Source organism: Carcharhinus amblyrhynchos, chromosome 1 (assembly GCF_965287045.1).
Source record: "Carcharhinus amblyrhynchos chromosome 1, sCarAmb.v2.hapA, whole genome shotgun sequence".
Classification (NCBI taxonomy): Eukaryota; Metazoa; Chordata; class Chondrichthyes; order Carcharhiniformes; family Carcharhinidae; genus Carcharhinus; species Carcharhinus amblyrhynchos.
The window spans coordinates 14,445,838-14,469,159 of NC_137324.1; the positions used below are offsets into that span (position 1 = coordinate 14,445,838).

General features: G+C 45.3%; 1 protein-coding gene across 1 annotated transcript in view; it reads right to left on the minus strand.

Annotated features, from left to right (window-relative positions):
• Positions 1 to 23,322, minus strand: part of slc4a11 (solute carrier family 4 member 11) — a 179,953-nt gene that overhangs the window by 81,955 nt on the left and 74,676 nt on the right. The window contains exons 7-8 of the mRNA XM_080194085.1: positions 18,312 to 18,435; positions 5,519 to 5,722 (exon numbers count right to left, since the gene is read on the minus strand). Coding sequence (XP_080050211.1) covers positions 5,519 to 5,722; positions 18,312 to 18,435 — 328 coding nt within the window. The remainder of the gene's footprint in view (positions 1 to 5,518; positions 5,723 to 18,311; positions 18,436 to 23,322) is intronic.

Consider the following 23,322-nt stretch of genomic DNA (forward strand, 5'->3'; position numbering starts at 1 on the left):
CCCACTCAGACACAGGGAGAACGTGCAGACTTCTTACAGACAGTGACCCAAACCAGGAATCAAACCCAGGTCCCTGGAGCTGTGAGGTAGCAGTCTAACCATTGTGCCACGGTGCCGTATGAAGGACTAAAAACCAAGTAACAAGAACCCTTTGGGCCAGCAGTCCTGAGTAGAAGTAAGGCAGCTTTGATACACCATGAGAAAATAGCTGGTTGGGCATCAGCTGGCATATTTTTCTCAATCCCGGGCACCATTATTCCAGCAAAGGAAAGCCCAACTATCATAGAACATAGAAACATAGAAAAAACTACAGCCCAATACAGGCCTACAAAGTTGTGCCGAACATGTCCTACCTTAGAGATTACTAGGCTTACCTATAACCCTCTATCTTCCTAAGTTCCATGTTCTTATCTAAAAGTCTCTTAAAAGACCCGATCGAATCCACCTCCACCACTGTTGCCGGCAGCCTGTTCCACGCACTCACCACTCAGTGAAAAACTTAACCCCTGACATCTCCTCTGTACCTCCTCCCCAGCACCTTAAACCTGTGTCCTCTTGTGGCAACCATTTCAGCCCTGGGAAAAAAACCTCTGACTATCCACTCGATCAGTGCCTCTCAACATCTTATACACCTCTATCAGGTCACCCCTCATCCTTCGTCTCTCCAAGGAGAAAAGGCCGAGCTCCCTCAACCTATCCTCAAAAGGCCTGCTACCCAATCCAGGCAACATCCTTGTACCCTTTCTATGGCTTCCACAACCTTCCTGTAATGGAAGACCAGAATTGAGCACAGTACTCCAAGTGGGGTCTGACCAGGGTCCTATATAGCTGCAACATTATCTCTCGACTCCTAAACTCAATTCCTCGATTGATAAAGGCAAGTACACCATACGCCTTCTTAACCACAACTTCAACCTGTGCAGCTGCTTAGAGCATCCTATGAACTCGGACCCCAAGATCCTTCTGAACTTCCACACTGCATGATCACTTGTCATTCCGTGCATTCCCATCATCAAATCCACATCCTGTGGGGTTACTATTGACCTTTGTGGTTAGTACTGCTGCCTCACAGCACCAGGGACCAGGGTTCGATTCCTGGCTTGGATCACTATCTGTGCGGAGTTTGCGCGGTCACCCAAGTTTGCATGGGTTTCCTTCAGGTGCTCCGGTTTCCTCCCACGGTTTGAAAGATATGCTGGTTAGGTACATTGGCCATGCTAAATTCTCCCACAGTGTAACCGAACAGGTGCCAGAATGTGGCGACTAGGGGATTTTCATACTAACTTTATTGCAGTGTTATTATAAGCCTACTTGCGAGCAATAAATAAACAAACAAACCTTCTCAAATGGAATGGCCAATAAACACTGGACTTAGCAGCCAATCCACATCCCACGAATGAACGTAGTCCAAAGTTAAGGCTTTTGACACGGTGCAGAGGAGAACCATGAGATCTCAGGATTGAGGAACTTTTAGTGTATAAAGAGATTATTGAAGCTGGGATTGGGTTACACTGGAGGGGCAGAGAAGATTACGATGAGGAGCTATTATAATTTGTATGATTTTTCTGCAGTAAATGAAGAAATACTTTTTCCACTGGCAGACAGGTCATTTATCAGAGGACACAAATTGAAAGTAATTGGCAAAATGTCAAGATGAAGATTTTGGTTTTCATGCAGAGCAGTGACCACACATTTAATAATACCATTTCACTCAGCCCCATTACCTTCCTTGATAAACGACAGTGTTCAGGATAATCTCCAATACTTGTCCTACATTCCCTCTTCACTATTTACCTTCCATTTCTGCCTCTTTCAGCTTTCCCAATCAACATCATTTATTAATCAATGCATTCCACTCTGCTCTTTCCTGAATTCCTGCATCTCCAGCTCCTTTGATCGTTCCTCACACACCGCACTCTGCAAACCGGTGACAGATCTTACTCCGTTTTGTACCCAGTCCATGAAATGAGACTGGATGTATTATTTTAACCACCCCCGGGCCAGCGTATAGCAAGGCCTTTGTCTAACTTCCGTTAAACTATATTCCACTATTATGTCTGCATCTCACCATTCTATTAGCACAGCTCCTTTCACAGTGCAACTTAAATTCCTACTCCTTCAGTGAGGCAGTGTTTTCCGATATTAAATTAGCCTTGTAGATTCTGTACTAAATTAGCAAATCAGAAAGCAATTCAGTCCATGAACTGACATCTCAATCAGTACAGTGCAGGAGGCGGCCATTCAGCCCATCAAGTCTGTACTGACCACAATCCCACCTAGGCCTTATTCCCATAACCCAACACATTTACCCTGCTAATCCCCCTGACACTAAGGGGCAACTTAGCATGGCCAATCACATCTTTGGCTGTGGGAGGAAAACAAAGCACTGGAGGAAACCCACGCAGACATGGAGAGAACGTGCAGTCTCGACACAGACAGAGACTCAAGGTCAGAACTGATTTGGGCACTTGTGCGGAGGAACCTGAAGCCCCTTTAGATCCAGCTGGGAGTTGGATGCTCCAACTGGATGCCGTTGCTCTTCCCACTAACGGAGAACTCTTGCTAATGAGCCCACAGAACATAAACTCATCTGTGGCCCACCACTTTACTTTGTATAATGGCCCAGGTACTAGGCAATGGCTGAGTGGTATTATCCAAAACTCAACTGATGTTCTGAGGACCCGGGTTCAAATCTCACCACAGCAGATAGTGAAATCTGAATTCAATAAAAACTCTGGAATTAAGAATCTACTGATGATTATGAAACCATTGTCAATTGTCAGAACCACCTATCTGGTTCACTAATATCCTTTAGGGAAGGAAATTCACTGTCTTTATGTGTGTGGTTGACTCTCAACTGCCCTCTGAACAAGGGCAACTAGAGATGGGCAATAAATGCTGGCCAGCCAGCAGCGCCCATGTCTCATGACGAATAAAAAATGTATAATATGTTCAACCATCCAGAAGATGACAGTGCCGGAGAGGAAAATTCTCAACTGCAAAGCCAAGCTTCTCTGTAACCAATCACTGCGAGGAACTGCAAAAAGTTGTGAATGTAGCCCAAGCCATCACGCAAACCACCCTCCTATCCATTGACTGTCTACACTTCCTGCTGCCTCAGCAAAAGCAGCCAGCATAACTAAGGACCCCATGCACCCCAGACATTTTCTCTTCCACCTTCTTCCATTAGGAAAAAGACATGAAAGTCTGGGGTCATGTAACAACCGACTCAAAAACAGCTTCTTCCCTGCTGCTGTCAGACTTTTGAGTGGACCTACCTCGCGTTAAGTTGTTCCTTCTCTGCACCCTATGACTGCAACACTACATTTTACACTCTTTCTTTTCCTTCTCTGTGAACAGTATGCTTTGTCTGTATAGAACATTACAGCGCAGAACAGACCCTTCGGCCCACGATGTCACACCGACCAGTTAAAAAACAACGACCCTCTAACCTAAACCAAACCCTTACCATCCATAAACCTATCCATGGATCTCTTAAATGCCCCCAAACTAGGCGCATCCACAACTGCAGCAGGCAGGGCATTCCAATCCCTCACCACCCTCTGGGTAAAGAACCTACCCCTGACATCCGTCCTATAACTACCACCCCTTAATTTAAAGCTATGCCCCCTCGTGCTAGCTTTCTCCATCCGAGGAAAAAGGCTATCACTGTCCACCCTATCTAAACCTCTAATCATCTTATATGCTTCAATAAGGTCCCCTCGCAGCCGCCTTCTTTCTAATGAAAACAACCTCAAATCCCTCAGTCTCTCCTCATAGGACCTCCCCTCCATACCAGGCAACATCCTGGTAAACCTCCTCTGCACCCTCTCCAAAGCCTCCACATCCTTCCTATAATGTGGGGACCAGAACTGTACACAATACTCCAAGTGCGGCCGCACCAGAGTTGTGTACAGTTGCAACATGACACTGCGACTCCTAAATTCAATCCCCCTACCAATAAACCGTATGCCTTCCTAAGACACCATATGCCTTCCTAAGGTAAAGTATAGCGCACAAGAAACAATACTTTTCACTGTATGTTAATACATGTGACAATAATAAATTAAATCAAAAATCACTACACAAAAGGCTTTCTGGAAAGTATGGGCAGAGAGAAGAAACCAGTTTCTCAGCCCAACGAGAGAACAAGACAAACCGCAGTCTCCTTTCCATCTTTGTAATAGCCACAAATCAAACATGGGCCGTTCCAGCTCAACACCCATTGTATCCAAACTAGACAATGCATTCAACTATATAACCTGAGGGGGGAGAGAGTCTCTTATTAAAAGTGCAGTGACCCGCTACCCAGGTCTAGACTCTCAGTGCCCAGGCTGAAATCTAAACAAGTGGCTACGTGGCATGAACTTCTACTCATGAAAATATATCCTGGCAAAAACCAGCAGGATAAGATTTCAATTAGCCACCTGGGTACAAAGCAGGCACCCTTGGCTGACCGGGTATCACAGCTGCCAGCCTGGATTCCTTTCTAACCAATTTCTGCAATACTGCTTTGCACCCAGGTGGCTCATTCAAAAATAAAATCACCCCCAGATGTACCAAGGGAGTGGGAAGAAAAACGGAGATTAAGGCCATGCCAGGGCAATCCCGATGCTGGTCCCCAGGTAAAGGTTCCAACTTTGAGTGGACAACTGCTGGAGGTATAATCTCATGACGGGGGACACAGTGGTTGGCCCTGCTGCCTCACAGCTTCAGGGTTCAATGCTGGCTTCGGGTCACTGTGTGGAGTTTGTACATTCTTCCCATGTCTGCGTGGGTTTTCTCTGGGTGTTCTGGTTTTCTCCCACAAGATGCCCCTTATGTCAGGGGAACCAGTGGGTTAATGCATGGAGTTACAGGGATAGGGCCTGGGTGAGATTGTTGTCAGTGCAGGCCCGATGGGCCAAATGGCTTCCTCCTGCACCGCAGGGATTCTATGATTTCTTAAATGCAACTAGTGGAGGTGATGATGTAGTGGATCGGAACTAGAATAGAATCCAGAGACCCAGGATAATGCTCTGGGTCACCGGGTTCGAATCCCATTACGACAGATGGTGAAATCTTAATTCAGTGAAAAAAAATCTGGAATTAAGAAACTACTGATGACCATGAAACCATTGTCGAGTGTTGAAGAAACCTGGTTCACTAATGAACTTTAGGGAAGGAAATCTGCCGTCCTTACCTGAACTGGCCTACATGTGACTCAAGAGCCACAACAATGTGGTTGACTCTCAAATGCCCTCTGAAATGGTTGGGTGATAAATGCTGGGTCCAGCCAGTGATGCCCACATGAATAAAAAAGAAAGAAAACACCCAGTTCCCCCACCTGCCACATTTCAACTGTTCTGGCTGAAAAATACAACAGATTTCTATTGTGAGAAGAAAGAACTCCAATGATCTGTCTGCTGGGTTGCCCAAGAGGGGATTAAATTTTCATTCCTGGAAACATTGGCACATCCAGCGGTTGGGAGAGGTTTAGAAATGCTCCGAGTTTAGGGAATGAGGAAGGTGTGGGTACCTGTGGGGTTTTAACATCCTGTTCCTTGGTGTGGTCTTTGCCAGCAGGTTCCCTGTGGATCACGGTCAGGAGGTGCCCGCACTGAATCAGGGTCTCCTTGAATTCCTCCTTCGTTTTGGCTTCCAAGAGTTTCTGTCGGAAGTTCATGTCGGCAAACATTGTGGCGAAGGTTCTTCCGACTTCTAGTGCCGTTTTGGTACTTTTCTGCAGGGTGGGAGAAACAAGAGCGCAAAGAAAAGGAATTAAAACCAGGCAGAATCTGTAAACATTGAGGAAAAAAAAAAGACCTAAATAGCTTCCTGCACAAGATGTGGAGATGCCAGCATTGGACTGAGGTGGGCACAGTAAGAAGTCTCACAACAGCAGGTTAAAGTCCAACAGGTTTATTTGAAATCGTGAGCTTTTATAGTGCAGTTCCTTCATCAGGTGAGCCTGAACCTTCACAGAATGAGAGAACCCCTACAGCACAGGAGGCCATTTGGCCCACTGAGTCTGCACCGACCACAATCCCACCCAGGCCCCACCTCCAAAACGCACTCGTTTACCCTAGCTAATCCCCCTGACACCAGTCCATTTTTGATTTGATTTATTGTCACATGTATTAACATGAAAAGTATTGTTTCTTACGCTCTATACAGACAAAGCATACCATTCATAGAGAAGGAAACAAGAGTGCAAAATGTAATGCTAGTCATAGCTAGGGTGTAGAGAAAGATCAACTTGATGCAAGTCCATTCAAAAGTCTGACGGCAACAGGGAAGAAGCTGTTCTTCAGTCAGCTGGTACGTGACCTCAGACTTTTGTATCTTTTTCCCAACGGAAGAAAGTGGAAGAGAGAATATCCAGGCCCCTAACCTACACAATCTGGTGTGTGGGAGAAAACAGGAGCACCCGGAGGAAACCCAGGCAGAACGTGCAAACTCCACACAGTGACCCGAAACTGAACCTGGGACCCTGACGCTATGAGGCAGCATTGCTAACCATTGTCACCTGACGACAGAGCGGCGTTCCAAAAGCTCATGATTCCAAAATAAACCTACTGGACTTTAGCCTGGTGTTGAGAGACTTCTTACTGCACACAGGGACAGGAGTGGATCATTTATCCCACCAGGGGCCATTCAATCTGACTGATCTGTGACCTAACTCTGTATAAGTCTTTATTCCACATCCCTTAAATTTTATCTATCTCAAGCTTCCAAATTTACAATTAGTCGAGCAGCAATTGCTAGTTGCAGAAGCAAGAGTTCCGAAGTTTGGCCACAGACGATGATGGTCCTGTAGGGGGCAGCACTGTGCTAGAGATCCACAGCGGCACATCGAATAGAATCAAACTCAACCCCGACAACAGTGGAAATGAGGGGAATTACACCAGAGGTCGCCACTCAACCCATTGCGTCCTCGTGTTTGACTAAAGGCATCTACTTAAATCTCATTTCCCTGGAGTCTTTTAAATAAATTGCTGGATCAAAGGTGGCCCCGTTCGCCTTCCACCTGCCTGACACTCACCTGAGAAAACAGCAATGGACTTGCTAACTGATCGGTGATTAATCGACCAGTTAGACTGCAACAGAGCTAGGCACAAGTTCTGCAAACTTTAAGGGTAGACAGCGTTGGGAATCACAGGTCCAGAGATGTCTTTTTAAAAACTCTCGGCACCCAGTTCAATACTTGTTGTCATTCATGCACAAGTCAACATCGTGACGGAGAGACTTGGAGGGGAACTCGCAGTAGTGGTGTCCCCACTCCTATCCATGTCCTTCTAGACAGTAGAGGTCTTAGGCTTTGAAAGGTGCAGCCAAAGGAACCTTTGCTGGAGTGCATCTTGTAGGTGGTGCTCACTGCTGCCACCGTGCGTCGATGGTGGAGGGAGTGAATGTTTAAGGTGGTGGACGGGGTGGCCAAACAAGCGGTTCTTTTTAAAATATACATATTCAGTCCACTTTGAAAGGCTGTTGGAGTCTCTGCCTCAATATGTGAGGAAGTGTTCCCATGCCAGCTTCCCCCCCTTTTCATAGAACCCTACAGTGCAGAAAGAGGCCCTTCGGCCCATCAAGTCTGCACCACACACAATCCCACCCAGGCCCTACCCCCATATCCCTACATATTATGCCCATTAATCCCTCTAACCTACACATCCCTGGACACTAAAGGGGCAATTTCTTTAGCATGGACAATCAACCTAACCCCACTCATCTTTGGACTGTGGGAGGAAACCCACACAGATACGAGGAGAATGCGCAAACTCTACACAGACAGTGACCCGAACCAGGAATTGAACCCAGGACCCTGGAGCTGCGAAGCAGCAGTGCTAACCACTGTGCTATCGCGCCAGGCTTTTCTCCTCAGCCTGTGCTCTCTTGCTGCAGTGGAAGCAATCCAGCATCGTTCAACTATTAAATTTTGAAAGCCTCCTATTACAGCTACTCCTAACATTCGCTGTTCTGCAATTATCGCCTCACATCTTGACAATTCTGGTAAAACGTCCCCAGCCCCTTTTCACGGCAGCGATATCCTTCCTACAACAGGGGTGCCAAGAACTGCAAGAAATGCCGCTCGCTCCCGACTGTGGCCCAAGCAACTCCGTGCACAAATTCCACATCGTTTGTCTTAGCTCTGCCGCCCTCATCAAAAACTCTGCAACTAAAATAAATCCGCTCACTCCATTAATAATCCAGGGCCTTCAACGTTGCAAAACGTCCCGAGCGCATTTCACAAAAAAAGCCTCAACAAAATCTGACACCGAGCCACCGCAACTGAGTTATCATCAGGGCAGGCAGCCAGAAATCTCACCCAAGGGACAGGTTTTAATGTAGCGTCTTAAAAAAAAAAAGGGGGGAATGGAGGTGCAGAGATTTTGAAAGGAAATTTACAGAATACTACAATGTAGAAGAACTCCTTTGGCATCAAAGGCCCCCCCCCAACCTGCCCACCTAATCCCACTCGCCAGCACCTGGCCCATTGCCTTGAATGTTATGGCCCGCCAAATACTCATCCAGGTACTTCTAGAAGGACGAGAGACGTCCCGTCTCCAGTACCCTCCCGGACAGCGCATTTCAGACTGTTACCACCCACTGGGTAAAAACGTTTTCCCCTCAAACTCCCACCCCTCATTTTTAAGTTGTGTCCCCTTCAACCAAGGGGAAATGGCTGTTCCCTATCCAGTCTTTCCACGTTCCTCATCATCTTGAGCACATCGATCAGGTCACCAGTCAAGTCTTCTCTGCTCCAACAAAAACCCAAGCCTATCCACCCTTTCCTTCCAAGTTAATGTTCCATCCCAGGCAGCATCCAGGTGAATCTCCTCTGCGCCCCCTCCAGTGTGAATTCCAGAGTTTCAGGCAGCTGAGTAAATGGGATTGAGGGTTATAGATAGGCCTGGTAGGTAGGGATATGATTGGCGCAACTTGTGGGCTGAAGGGCCTGTTTGTGCTGTAGTGTTCTACGTTCTATGAAAGCATAGCCACTGATGCTGGAGGGGAGATGAGAGAGAGGAGGAGTGCAGCTCAGCATGTCTAGGATAAAAAGAAACGGGAGAGCAAGGTCTGGAAGTGATTCAGAAAAAAAGGATGAGATTTTTAAAAACTGTGGCATTGCCAGAGTGGGAACCAATGTAAATTAGCGAACACCGGGTGATGGGTGAATGGGATTAGGGCCGGAATTTTACTGCCCCCAACCTGCCACAGGGAATCAGGGCCTACGAGGGACGGACAATGGAAAGCTCCACTGACCTCGGGCGGGGTGTTCTGCTTGCAGGACAAGCGAGGCCATAATATCCCACCCTAGGTTCCTATTACAATACAGGCAACACAGCTTTGTTCAAGTGCAATCTTATTAAGGGTGGAAGATAGAGGCTGGCCAGGAAAGCCCCGAAATATTCAAGGGTAGCGGGTGAGTTAATGAAGTGTAATGAGCCTTAGCTGGAAAAGGACTTTTAAAAGGAGGCTAATAAGTGACTTCTTGCTCTAGAAAATGTTCCATGCAGTCATGCTAGTTATTGAAGTCAATGGAAAGCAAAATCAAAAGTAGGACGATGAATTGCTGGCCTAATTGAACAGTAAGAAGTCTCACAACACCAGGTTAAAGTCCAACAGGCTTACTTGGTTTGCCACCAAATAAACCTGTTGGACTTCAACCTGGCATTGAGACTTACTGTGTTTACCCCAGTCCAAATGCTGGCATCTCCACATCTAATTGAATACACCAGTTTCTTAACCAGCAAGTCAGGATAAAATGACCCCCATGATATTTAAACTAATGTAGTGAGCAGGGCTGCCAACACTGATCAGCCATGATCAAACAGAACAAGCTCAAGGGGCTGAAGGACAAGTGAAGCAATCGCTACCTGGTTTGACAGTCATTTTGGGCTTTTACATCACCAGTCCAGTGATGATATGGATTGATGTTCTGGCTGCTCTAGGGAACAGAATTGTCCAGCTATGGGGAAAGAGCAGTGATGTGGGGTTAATTGCTTTAAAGAGCTAGCATGGGCATTACGGGCCCAATGGCCTCCTCCTGCGCAGCAAAATTCTGTGCTTGCAGAGATGGATTGTTCTGTGATTGCAGCAATAAATCATTGCTCAGAATCACACTATTTTAATCCAAAGAGATGCAAATACTGATTGCACATTATTAGGGTAATGTGAGAAAATGTAGAAGGCAGTTCTTACGGAGAACAGGCCTCTTGGGCCTAATGCTTCTGTTGTACGAAATATCCTATTTAATATAATCAATCTGCATTGGAACAGTCAGTCGTACTTCATTTGAATAAATACTCTATTCAAATGATTCTGCCTCACCAACTTTTATTCTGAATAGTTAATACAACGATTCTTGTGTATGTTGTATTTTAAATGGCATTAGAGTTTTTTTTTAAATGATGCAAGGAGTTAATTTGGAAAAAAACTGGATATTTTTCAGCAATCGATGCAAGGGTTGGTAATTGGGAAGCCAGGAAGTTGGGGCTATTTCCACAGGCTATGGCAGCATCGTAATCCTCACGTTCATGGTCAGCTCCGCCCCATCTCATTCACGTCTCCCAGCCAGGAGGAACACCAGAAAAATAAGGCTCATCAGAATCTAAGGCGAGTTGCTGGAATGCTCCAATTTAATAAAAGAAATAAAACAATCTTCACAAGTCGAGCCTGAAGTGAGTGGCACGGTGGCACAGTGTTTAGCACTGATGCCTCAGTGCCAGGGACCCAGGTTCGATTCCTGGCTCGGGTCACTATCTGTCCAGAGTGTGCATGATCTCCCCATGTCTGCATGGGTTTCCTTCGTGTGCTCCGGTTTCCTCCCACAGTCCAAAGATGTGCGGGTTAGATGGATTGGCCATGCTGAATTGCCCCTTAGTGTCAGGGGGGCCAGCTACAGTAAATGCACGGGGTTATGAGGATAGGGCTGGGTGGGATTGTGATCGGTGCAGACTCAATGGGCCAAATGGCCGCCTTCTGCGCTGTACGGATTCTATGAAGTGAGTTTAACAGGATTGTTTCTGATGCAGGTCAGGAGCGGTGCAAGACCAACACAATGGGTGCCAGCAGCACCCTCAATTTATACATGGTTTAAGAGGACAAAGGTCAGGGGTGATGCATATGCCCAGTGCCATATTCCACACTGGAATCTTGATCACAGGAGACACTTCCTGCTCGCTCTCCAATCCATGTCTTTAGAGAATGCTTACAGCGTTCTACTTCAGCATTATCTACCTCAGGACTATCCCAGCTTGCGACACTCTGTCTTCCAGGCAAAAGGTATGCTGGTTAGGTTGATTGGCCGTGTTAAATTGTCCCCAGTGTTCCATGGTGTACACACTAGAGGAATTAGTGGGGGAAAATATGTGGAGTTATGGGGATTGGGTAAGGTTTGTATACGTACACACATGAAAAAAAGGTATCCATATAGTCATTATCACATTGCTGTTTGTAGGAATTTGCTGGTTGCCATGTTTCCAACGTTACAACAATGGCAACATTTCATTGTCTTTGAAATGTCTTGGAACGTCCTGAGATCACACACTGCAAGATTTTCTTTATCCAGAACTGTTTTCCAACTACTTTTGAAATGCAGCAACTTTTGCTGAATAATCAATGGCAGCAGGCATCAACAAAGCAAGTTTATCTCACACAAAGGAGGGGAACAAGAGGTTAGTAATCGGTGTTATATTTTTGACATTTGTACACTAATGGGGGAACATCCTTCACTTCTCTGAATAACAATGTTTTATTGTTACTGATGACATGTTTGATGTGCCTTTAATTTAGGGTAAAATGGGGGAATGAAGGGTGTCATACAAATTCAAATGTCAACAAGCCTGGATGGCTTGGGTATGAAGAATTAAAGAGAACCCAGGTTAATTTATTAGCAAGGCGGCAGTCACATCACACCAGGGCCATGTGAATTCAACGCTGAGCTCAAGCAGACCATAGGCAGAATTTTCCCATCGTGCCCGCCACGGGAATCGTGGCACACGGAACACGTAAAGGTCCACTGACCTCACGTGGGATTTTCCGATCTTGGGGCAAGCTCAGCCAGAAAATCCCATCCCTGTATTTTAGCACTTGCAAAGGCCTAAACCCATCAAAATAAAGTTATGGAGTAGGTGTTCGTAATCTTGAAGGCAGGATAATGCCTGTTTAACAATCCTAATCGAAAGTTAATTTAAGTCAGCAGCCTTTCAAAAAGGTGAGAGAAAAACTTTGCAGCATGTCATCCGGGGGTGCAGCGGGGGGTGGTGTCATCAAGTCTGCTACATGGCTCTGATTGACAGGACAACTGTTACAACATCTGTTCCAAAAGTTTTAATAGGAACATAAGGCTTAGGAGCAGGAGTAGGCCATCTGGCCCCTCGAGCCTACTCCACGATTCAATAAGATTATGACTGATCTTTTCATGGACTCAACTCCACTCACCCGCCCATTCACCACAACCCTTAATTCCTTTACTGTTCAAAAATGTATCTACCCTTGCCTTAAGAATATTCAATGAGGTAGCCTCAACTGCTTCACTAAATCTCAAAATAGTTATTCATGATGAGAGCTTTTACTTAATTCAATATGGTGAGAACTGTATTCAAGATTTTTAAGACATTTTTTCTTTTCATTTGCACATGGCTCCCGAGTTTAGATACAAGGAAAGTTAGCATCATTTGACATGGTAGGGATATAAAGGACCATGAGTGGGTGGGTGGGTGGGTTGGGGGAAGCATGAATTGGCATGGCGGGGATAAAGGGTCATAAATGGTTGTTGGGGGTGAGGAGCTAAAACATAGCTAGGTTTCCTTCTAATTAGCCCCCATTGGCACTCAGTCACCCTCAAGGATACCTATGCTCTGCTTCCAGAGTCAGTAGGCCCAGATTCATCCTGCACATCTCCCCAGAGAACTTACTTAGAGGGTCTTTTCTTCACAAGGCAGGTTTGGCCATTCAGAAAAATTCCCAATTCAAAATATCTGCCTCAGTAGGAAGAATCTGGTCTCATGACTCCAAAGTCTAAGGAAGGAGCTAGGAATATCAGTTTTTTTCTAAAATAAAAATAGTTAAATTTTAAACTGTCTGTTAAGTTTCAAAATAAAATAACATTGGGAGGTTTAATGAAAGCAATTAGCATCACAATCTGGATATAAGGCCTGTGTGATTCACATTGCCATAGAGATGATTTTGAGGGGAGGAAATGTCCCTCGGATCAGCTTACAGGGCATTTCCTTGAAATATCCCTGAACCTCTAAATAGTGTCAGTCTGGAAGGATGCAAAGAGAGAAAGTGGTCTACCACACAAGAGCTGGGTGAGAGCTCGAGATCAAATGTAGAGATAAAATCCATGAGGATCTAAATGAGATGAAACAATTTGCCTAACATTGGTTAGAGAGGAATCTCCACGGTAACACTTTTAGCATAGCATGTGGGCATTGCTGGGTTGGTCAGCAACTATTTGTTCCTGCTTAATTGCCCTCGAACTGAGCGGCTAGGGCAGTTAAGAGTCACATGTAGGCCAGAACAGACAAGGATGGCAGATTTTCTTCCCAAAAGGACATTAGTGAACTAGGGACAACCTGATAAAAGTCTACAAGATTAAGACGAACATGGACAAGGTGGAAGAGACAATTACTAGGGGGCATAGGTTTAAGGTGCAAGGAACAAGGTTTAAAGGAGATGTACGAGGCAGGTTTTAATTTTTTTTTAAACACGGAGGGTGGTGGATGCCTGGAACTTGCTGCCAGGGGAGGAAATGGAAGCAGATGTAATAGTGACTTTTAAGGGGCATCTTGACAAATACATGAATAGGTTGGGAATGGAGGGATATGGCCCCAGAAGGGTAGGGTGTTTTAGTTCAGACAGGCAGCATGGTCAGTACAGGCTTAGAGGGCCAAAGGTCCTGTATCTGGGCTGTAATTTTCTTTGTTGTTAGAACCCACCTACAATCAAATGGTTTCATAGTCATCATTAGACTTTTGATTCCAGATTTTTATTGATTTCAAATTCCACAACCTGACATAGTAGGATTTGAACCCAGGTGTCCAGAGTATTACCGCAACAATTCTACAACACCACCACCTGCCCAATGTGGCTGGAAAGAAAGGGGAAAACAAGCTCTCAGGCATTAAGAATCACTTTGGACTGCATTCTGGAGTATAGCGTGTCTGCTAAAGGACGGATTAAAGTATAAAAATGGAAGGAGATTTTTTGATCATGTTAAAGCATTAACCAGCATATGTTTCAGTAATTTAGAGCAGAAGAACATAAGAACATAAGAAATAGGAGCAGGAGTAGGCCATCTGGCCCTTCGAGCCTGCCCCGCCATTCAATAAGATCATGGCTGATCTGTCGTGGCTCAGTTCCACTTTCCCGCCCTCTCCCCATAACCCTTAATCCCCTCTCTTATCAAAAACCCATCAACCCGCTTCTTAAAAATATTTAGCGAGGCAGCCTCCACCACTTCAACGGGCAGAGAATTCCAGAGATTCACCACCCTTTGAGTGAAGAAGTTCCTCCTCAACTCCGTTCTAAACCGCCTCCCCTTTATCTTGAGGCTGTGCCCCCTAGTCCTACTGTCTTTTTTGAGCGGGAAGAGTCTCTCCACCTCTATCCTATCCATCCCATTCATCATCTTATACGTCTCAATGAGATCTCCCCTCATTCTTCTAAACTCTAACGAGTACAAGCCTAGTTTATTCAGCCTCTCCTCATAGCTCAATCCCCTCAACTCCGGTATCAGCCTAGTAAACCTCCTCTGCACTCCCTCCAAGGCCAAAATATCCTTGCGCAGGTGCGGCACCCAAAACTGCACACAGTACTCCAGCTGCGGCCTCACCAATGCCCTATACAGCTGCAGCAAGACCTCCCTACTTTTATATTCAATCCCCCTCGCTATGAAGGCCAGCATCCCATTCGCCTTCCTGACCACCTGCTGCACCTGCAGGCTGGGTTTTTGCGACTCATGCACAAGGACCCCGAGGTCCCTCTGCACCGTCGCCTGCTGCAGTTTTTCGCCACGTAAGTAATAGTCCTTCCTACCATTCTTCCTACCAAGGTGGACCACCTCACACTTGCCAACATTAAATTCCATTTGCCATTTCCTGGCCCATTCGCCCAGCCTATCTAGATCCTTCTGCAGACTCTCCACACCCTCCGCACAATTTGCCTTTCCCCCAATCTTGGTGTCATCAGCAAATTTCGACACCCTACACTCGGTTCCCTCCTCCAGATCATCTATATAAATGGTAAATAGCTGGAGCCAAAGAGCAGAAAGTGGAATCGTTGTGGGTGGAGATTAGGAACAGCAAAGGGAGGAAGACGCTGGTGGGTGTCATCTATAGGCCCCCGAATAATGATCTGGAGGTGGGGCGGGCTGTTAACGCGCAAATAAGTGCGGCGTGCAGGAATGGGACGGCAGTAGTTATGGGGGATTTCAATCTGCATATTGATTGGTCGACCCATGTTGGAGGTGGGCTCGAGGAGGAGTTCTTGGAATGCTGCCGGGATAGTTTCCTTGAACAGTGTGTGTTGGAGCCGACGAGGGAGCGAGCTATCTTGGATCTGGTGCTATGTAATGAGGCGGGTAGAATTAGGGACCTTGCGGTGAAGGATCCTCTTGGAGAGAGTGATCATTGCATGGTGGAGTTTCTGTTGCAGATGGAGGAGGAGAAAGTGGGTTCCCGGACACGCGTCCTTTGTTTGAATAGAGGGGAGTATGGTAGGATGAGAGAAGAATTGGCGAATGTGGACTGGGGGAGCGCGTTGGAAGGTAGGTCTGCTGAGGAGCAGTGGAGGATCTTTAAGGAGATCTTTCTTGGTGCTCAGCAGAAATTTATTCCGATGGTTAAAAAGGACAGTAGGAAGAGAGGTAATAAGCCGTGGATAACGAAGGAGGTGAAGGAAAGTGTTAAATTAAAAGCAGAGGAATTTAGAGTAGCTAAGAGCAGTGGGCGAGAAGAGGATTGGGAAAGGTTTAAATGTCAACAAAGATTGACAAAAAAGTTGATAAAGGAGGGTAGAAGAAGCTATGAAGCTGGGCTAGCGCTTAATATAAAAAAGGATAGCAAGAGTTTTTATAAATATATAAAAAGGAAGAGGCTGGCTAGGGTGAACGTTGGTCCCTTAGAGGATGAGAAAGGGGAGCTAGTGGTAGGGGATGGGGATATGGCTAAGGTCTTGAATAACTTTTTTGTTTCTGTCTTCACGGAGGAGGACGTGAATAATTTGCCGGGTGTTAGCGATGGAAAGGTGGTAGGACTGGAGGGTCTTAATGACATTACTGTTACTAGAGAGGTGGTGCGTGACAGACTGGAGGGGCTGATTGTGGACAAGTCCCCAGGACCGGATGGAATGCATCCGAGGGTTCTGAAAGAAATGGCGGAGGTGATAGTGGATGCCTTGGTGGTTATTTTCCAGACGTCGCTGGATTCCGGGGAAGTGCCGGAAGATTGGAAAACGGCTAATGTTACGCCGTTGTTTAAGAAGGGTGCCAGGCAAAAGGCGGGGAATTATAGGCCGGTTAGTTTAACGTCTGTGGTAGGTAAAATGTTAGAATCAGTCATTAAGGAGGAAATTGCGAGGCATCTTGAAGGGAATTGCTTGATAGGGCAGACGCAACACGGTTTCATTAAAGGGAAGTCGTGTCTGACAAATTTACTGGAGTTCTATGAGGATGTGTCTAGGGCGGTGGATAGAGGAGAGCCGGTGGATGTGGTCTTTCTGGATTTTCAGAAGGCGTTTGATAAGGTACCTCACAAGAGGTTACTGCAGAAGGTCAGAGGACATGGAGTTGGGGGTAGGGTGTTAGCGTGGATAGAGGATTGGTTGTCAAATAGGAGGCAGAGAGTGGGGGTCAATGGGTGCTATTCGGATTGGCGGTTGGTGACTAGTGGGGTGCCCCAGGGGGAAGTTGCCTACAAAGTAATATTTGGTCAACAGGAAAATAGTGAGGATGCCGGAAATCAAATAAAAACAAACAAAAACACCATGTCATTCTTACAGACAGGAACTGAAGTGTTCCACAAAGCTTCCCATATCTTGTCATTTTCATTCTCCGCCTTGCTCTCACTCTGACCTATCTGCTGGTTTTCCAAAACAAAAGCTCAATGCAAGCTCAAGGAATAGCACATCCTCTTTCACATGGCACTCTATGGCTTCCTAGACTCAATATTGAATTCAAAAAATTAAAACCTTTGCCTACATCTTGTTCTGCGTATGTTTCTTTTGCTGGGTTGTTTCTCTCTTTATTCCTTATGTTATATTCAGGTGACTGCAAGAAGCCAGTCTCTACTATCTATCGATCACTACTCTCTCTGATTTTTGCATCATATGTCTTTTGTTGGTTAATCCCACCAACCCTCCATTCTAATACTACCTTCCCTTTTGGTCCTCCTGCCTCTCTCCCTATTCCACCGTTTTGAAAACTCTTACACTTGTCTTTCTTCTGTTCTGATAAAAAAACCAACCTTAAATGTTAACTGTCGCCATAGTTACTGTGTGCACTGACTGCTATTTCCAAAATTGTTTGTTTTTAGCCCACAAGACATAGGAGCAGAATTAGGCCACTCGGTCCATCGAGTCTGCTCCGCCATTCAATCATGGCTGATATTTTTCTCATCCCCATTACCACCGATTCCCCTTATTAATCAAGAACCTATCGCTATCTTAAAGACACTCAATGACCTGGCCTCCGCAGCCTTCTGCGGCAAAGAGTTCCACAGATTCACCACTCTCTGGCTGACGAAACTCCTCCTCACCTCTGTTTCAAAGGATCGTTCCTTTAAGCTGAGGTTGTGCCCTCTGATTCTAGTTTTTCCTACTAATGGAAACTTCCACTCCACGTTCGCTCTTTCCAGGCCCCACAGTATGCTGTAAGTTTCAATAAGAGCCCCCCTCATTCTTCTAAACTTCAACGAGTACAGACCCAGAGTCCTCAACAGTTCCTCATATGCTTTGTTTCAGTGTTTAGTCAATTTTTTAGTCTGCTTGCTACAGTAAAAGTCTTAAAACATGATATTTTGTCATGCAATTCCTTCCTGTTCGAAACTGGGAATTCAAGTTTCTTTTGAAAAGTTATCAGCCCCTACTCGGAGCAGGAACTTCAACAGGAACTCTGAAATGTTCCATCCAAAATAAAAAACCTCCACATCTTTGACAATTCAGCATTCTCCCAGTATGCCATTGAACTGCTGTGTCCAGGTTAGATAAAACTACTAGGAGGAGATTATAAAAATCAAGAACAGGCAAAACAGTTCTAACTTTTGAGAGATTCCCAGCTCTTCTGGAAGAAGTCAAAATACACCCATAATGTTGCATATTATTACCATTTTTGGCGGTACCAGGATCAGTATAATGTAGCGCATTTCATTGCAATTCTCTCCCCAGTTCTGAGGCCTTTCCAATCGGCATATGCACACATGTCGTCTCTGGAGGGATGTTACAGTGCACCTGTGGGAGAGAAGGGAGATAAGCAGTGCAAAAATTTTAGGAAAGTAATAAGTCTGGAACTGAGAAACATTTTGCAGTAACACATCACGAGAAGCATCTCCATATCATATACCAGCCAAATGCCAAGAAAAAGCAAAATGCCTTAACTAGCTTCATCCGAAAAAGAGAGAGAGAGAGAGAGAAATACGTTACAAACTACATTTTCCCCACAAGTTTAAGCACTGCTCTAAACTGAGTTACCCTCAGCCAATAAAGCAGAAAGGCTGTTACAATTGATCAAAATCAGAAGTTAGGGTGGCTGAATTGAACAGATAAATATAAAGAGCACCGCTCAAATCCCCACTCCTGAACCAATATTTGTCAGAGTGCTGGAAGGAATACGGCAATAATCAAGACTATACGAAAGACAGACAACAAAGACTAGAAGCTTTACGTCTGCATGCAAACGGCATTTACAGACTAAATCAATTGATAGCGCACATTGAAATAAAAAAAAATCTCATAGCTAATATGGAGATGTGGCTACAAAATAACAAGGACTAGGTCCTGAATATTCAGGGTCATATGATGTACAAGAAGACTAGGAAGCTAGGTAAAGATGGGGAGGTAACACTTAATCAAGGATGGCATTAGCACAATAGTTAGAGGTGAAGTTGATTTAGGAGATCAATTGGTTTGACTGGACATGAGGAATACTAAGGGAAAGAAGTCACTAATAGGAATGGTCTACAGGTCCCAAAAAATAATCACAATATAGGACAAAGTATACAAGGAGAAATACTGGGTGCTCATGATAAAGAAACGGCCGACATCCTGGGTGATTTTAATCCATACATAAACTGGAAAAATCAGCTTAGCAGTAATAGCCCGGATGAGAAGTTCATAGAACGTTTTCAAGATAATTTCTTAGAGTAACATATTCTGCAAACAACCAGGGGACATCTTATAATAGACTTGGTATTTGGTAATGTGAAAGAATTAATTAATGACCTCAGAGCAAAGACACCCTGAGGTAGAAGTGACAACATGATTCCAGTTTGAAAGGAAGAAGAATGAGTCTAAGGTTAGTGTTTTAAACTTAAATAAATATACATAGACATGAAAGCTGAGCTAGCTTAACCAAACTGGGATACTAGACTAGGGATAGATCTGCAAAGGAGCAGTGGTAGGTATTTAAGGGGTTATTTCAGAATAAGTATATTCCTACCATAATGAAAAATTCAGAAGGGAGGACCGTCAGTGGTGAAGTAAAGGAAAACATTAAACTTAAAACATTAAAACAATTAAGCATGTAATTGTATGCATAGAGTTGGAGGTCAGATGATTAGTCAGAATGACTAAAAGGTTAATCAGGAGAACAAAATTAGAATGAGGGGAAGCGAGCTAAAAATGTAAAAACAGATTAAAAAGGAAAAGTAGTAAGTGTTGGCCCTCTAGAGAGTGAAAATAGGGATTAATAGCAGACAAGGAAATGATGGATTGAATGAACAAATATTTTGTTTCTATTTTCAGGAAAAAGAGGATAGAAAAACATTCCAGTAATAGCCATAAATCAAAAGGTGGAAGGGAGACTATTTTACGGGGCGAAAAACTGCAGCAGGCGACGGTGCAGAGGGACCTCGGGGTCCTTGTGCATGAGTCGCAAAAACCCAGCTTGCAGGTGCAGCAGGTGGTCAGGAAGGCCAATGGGATGCTGGCCTTCATAGCGAGGGGAATTGAATATAAAAGTAGGGAGGTCTTGCTGCAGCTGTATAGGGCATTGGTGAGGCCGCAGCTGGAGTACTGTGTGCAGTTTTGGGCGCCGCACCTGCGCAAAGATATTTTGGCCTTGGAGGGAGTGCAGAGGAGGTTTACTAGGCTGATACCGGAGTTGAGGGGGTTGAGCTATGAGGAGAGGCTGAATAAACTGGGCTTGTACTCGTTAGAGTTTAGAAGAATGAGGGGAGATCTCATTGAGACGTATAAGATGATGAATGGGATGGATAGGATAGAGGTGGAGAGACTCTTCCCGCTCAAAAAAGACAGTAGGACTAGGGGGCACAGCCTCAAGATAAAAGGGGGGGCGGTTTAGAACGGAGTTGAGGAGGAACTTCTTCACTCAAAGGGTGGTGAATCTCTGGAATTCCCTGCCCGTTGAAGTGGTGGAGGCTGCCTCGTTAAATATTTTTAAGACGCGGGTTGATGGGTTTTTGATGAGAGAGGATTAAGGGTTATGGGGAGAGGGCAGGAAAGTGGAACTGAGCAGCGACAGATCAGCCATGATCTTATTGAATGGCGGGGCAGGCTCGAAGGGCTAGATGGCCTACTCCTGCTCCTATTTCTTATGTTCTTATGTTCTTATGAGAGGGAAGCTGCAGGGATCTGCGCTGGGACTTCAACTTTTTACAATTGGTATTAATGATTTAGACAAGAGGAGTGAAGGCATAGTAGCTAAATTTGCAGATGATTCAAAGATAGGTAAGAAAGTATACTGTGAAGAGGGCATATGGAGGTTGCAGATGGATATAGACACTGAGTAACTGTGCAAAAACCTGGGAGATGGAGTAAAATGTGGAAAAATGTGAAATTGACGACTTTGAGAATAAAAGAGAGGATTATTTAAATAGAGAACACCTTTAGAATTTTAAGGTGCAGAGGGATCTAAATATTCTGGTGCATGAGTCACAAAAAGTTAGTATGCAGGTGCAGCAAGTAACCAAGGTCAATGGAATGTGATCCTACACTAGGAGAGTAATTGAATATAAAAATAAGGATGTCATGCTTCAGCTATACAGGACATTGGTGGTGGTGGTGGGGAAGAAGAAGAGACATTTATGGCTTCCACCCAGAACGGGCAGGAAACTGACAAATACTCGTTACAATTCATTTGAATGTAATTAACGAGTTTGAGGCCAACTGCTCTGGCTTCCTGTTATATTCTTGTCTCCGCCAGCCCACCCCTCTCCCCGCTTCCCACCCTCCTGACCCACATCCCCCGGGATATCCAGCAGATGCCATCTAGTGCAGGCCCTGACCAGCATGGGCCAAGCGCCTTGGACTCCAAAAGGAGGGCAAGGAGGCAAGCTCTGTGCCTTCCTGCCACTTCTGGAGGAAGAATAAAAAAGCAGAATAATATTTAAGTGGAGAAGACCTTCAAAATTCTCCCCCGACTCCCACTTCCCCCAGCCTCACCAATGTCCTGTATAGCTGAAGCATAACATCCTTAATTTTTATGTTCAATTACTCTCCTAGTGTAGGATCACATTCCATTGACCTTCTTGGTTACTTGCTGCACCTGCATACTAACTTTTTGTGACTCGTGCACTAGAACATTTAGATTCCTCTGCACCTTAGAATTCTAAAGGTGGACTCTATTTAAATAATAATCTGCTTTTTTTTTACTCTTCCTCCAAAAAGGTCCAGATTATCTCACAGTAGGCAGTAGCTTTGTTTATTTTTATTTTCCTTCACAACTGATTCAATCTGAAATGCTTCCCCTTTTTAGCTGCCACAGTTTTTTTTAAAAAAGTCTGTTCTGAAAATCTTCTTAGAAAAACCAGGTCCACAGTCTGTTTCTCCCCACCCACCCCCCAAAGTGGGTCTTTTTAAACCCGGAACAGCATGCCTGAACCGGAGGTTGTTTTTAGCCAGAGAAGAATGGAGCGCATACTCCCCCTGCAAACCAGCCATCTCGGCAGGGACACCCTAGCAGGACCCAAAGCCTTTGGTGACCCCAAAAGTGAAATGTCTCTCTTGTGGGGAGGGTGGGGCTGGGCCACCCTCATGCCATGTGTGCGCACCCTACAAATGTAGCAGTAAGGGAGGGAGGTTGACTCGGAGGTGAAGGTGCTCCCCATGTCTGGGGGGAGGGTGGGGTGCAGAGTTAGGGAGCGGGGTGGAGAACGCTATCAAATGAACTCCAAGATCTGCGTACACTGAAGCTGAGCTGGCCAGTGTATTTCTCACTGGGGATTTCTTTTCCAGCAAAACGTGTTCGAATCCCACCTGGGTAGTGTTGCCAGTGGCAGCCAGGAACAATCCAGTTTTCCCACTGGCGACAGCACTTACTCCTTATTCAAGCCACATCTCAAATACTGTGCGCAGTTTTGGTCCCCTTGTTTCAGGGAGGACACAAATGCATTGCAGGCAGTTCAGACAGGTTTGCTAGACTGACACCTGGAATGAGCGGGCTGTCTTATAAAAGGTTTGGCAGGCTGGGCTTGTTTCCTCTGGAGTTCAGAGGGATGAGAGGTGACTTGATTGAAGCATACACAATCCTGAATAACATTGACAGAGTGGCTGTGGAGAGGACATGTCCTCTTGCGGGTCAGTCCAGGAGTAGGGGGCATGGTTTTAAAATTAGGAATCGCCCCTTATAGAACAGAGACAAGGTGGTGTTTTCTTCTGAGAGTTGTGAATCTTTGGAACTCTCTACCTCAGAGAAGGGGGGGGGGGGGGTGGTCATTGAATATTTTTAGGGCAGAGGTAAATATATTCTGGTTAAGCAACAGGGTGTGGATGGGAATGTAGAAAACAAATAAAAATCATGGCCGATCTGACCGAACCGCAGAGCAGGCTCGAAGGGCCAAATGCGGCCCTAACCAAATGGAGAGGGAAAAAAAAACCAAGAAAATTACAGCACTGAACAGGCCCTTTGGCCCTCCAAGCCTGCACCAACCATGCTGCCCAATTTAACTAAAACTACCTACCTCTCCAGGGACTAGATCCCTCTATTCCATCCTATTTGTACATGTATTTGTTAAGACGCCCCTTAGAAGTCACTATTGTATCTGCTTCCGCTACCACCTTCGGCAGCAAGTACCAAGCACACGTCCCCCACCCTCCATGTTAAAAACGTGCTTCATACATCTCCTTTAAACCTTGCCCCTCGTACCTTAAAACCTATGC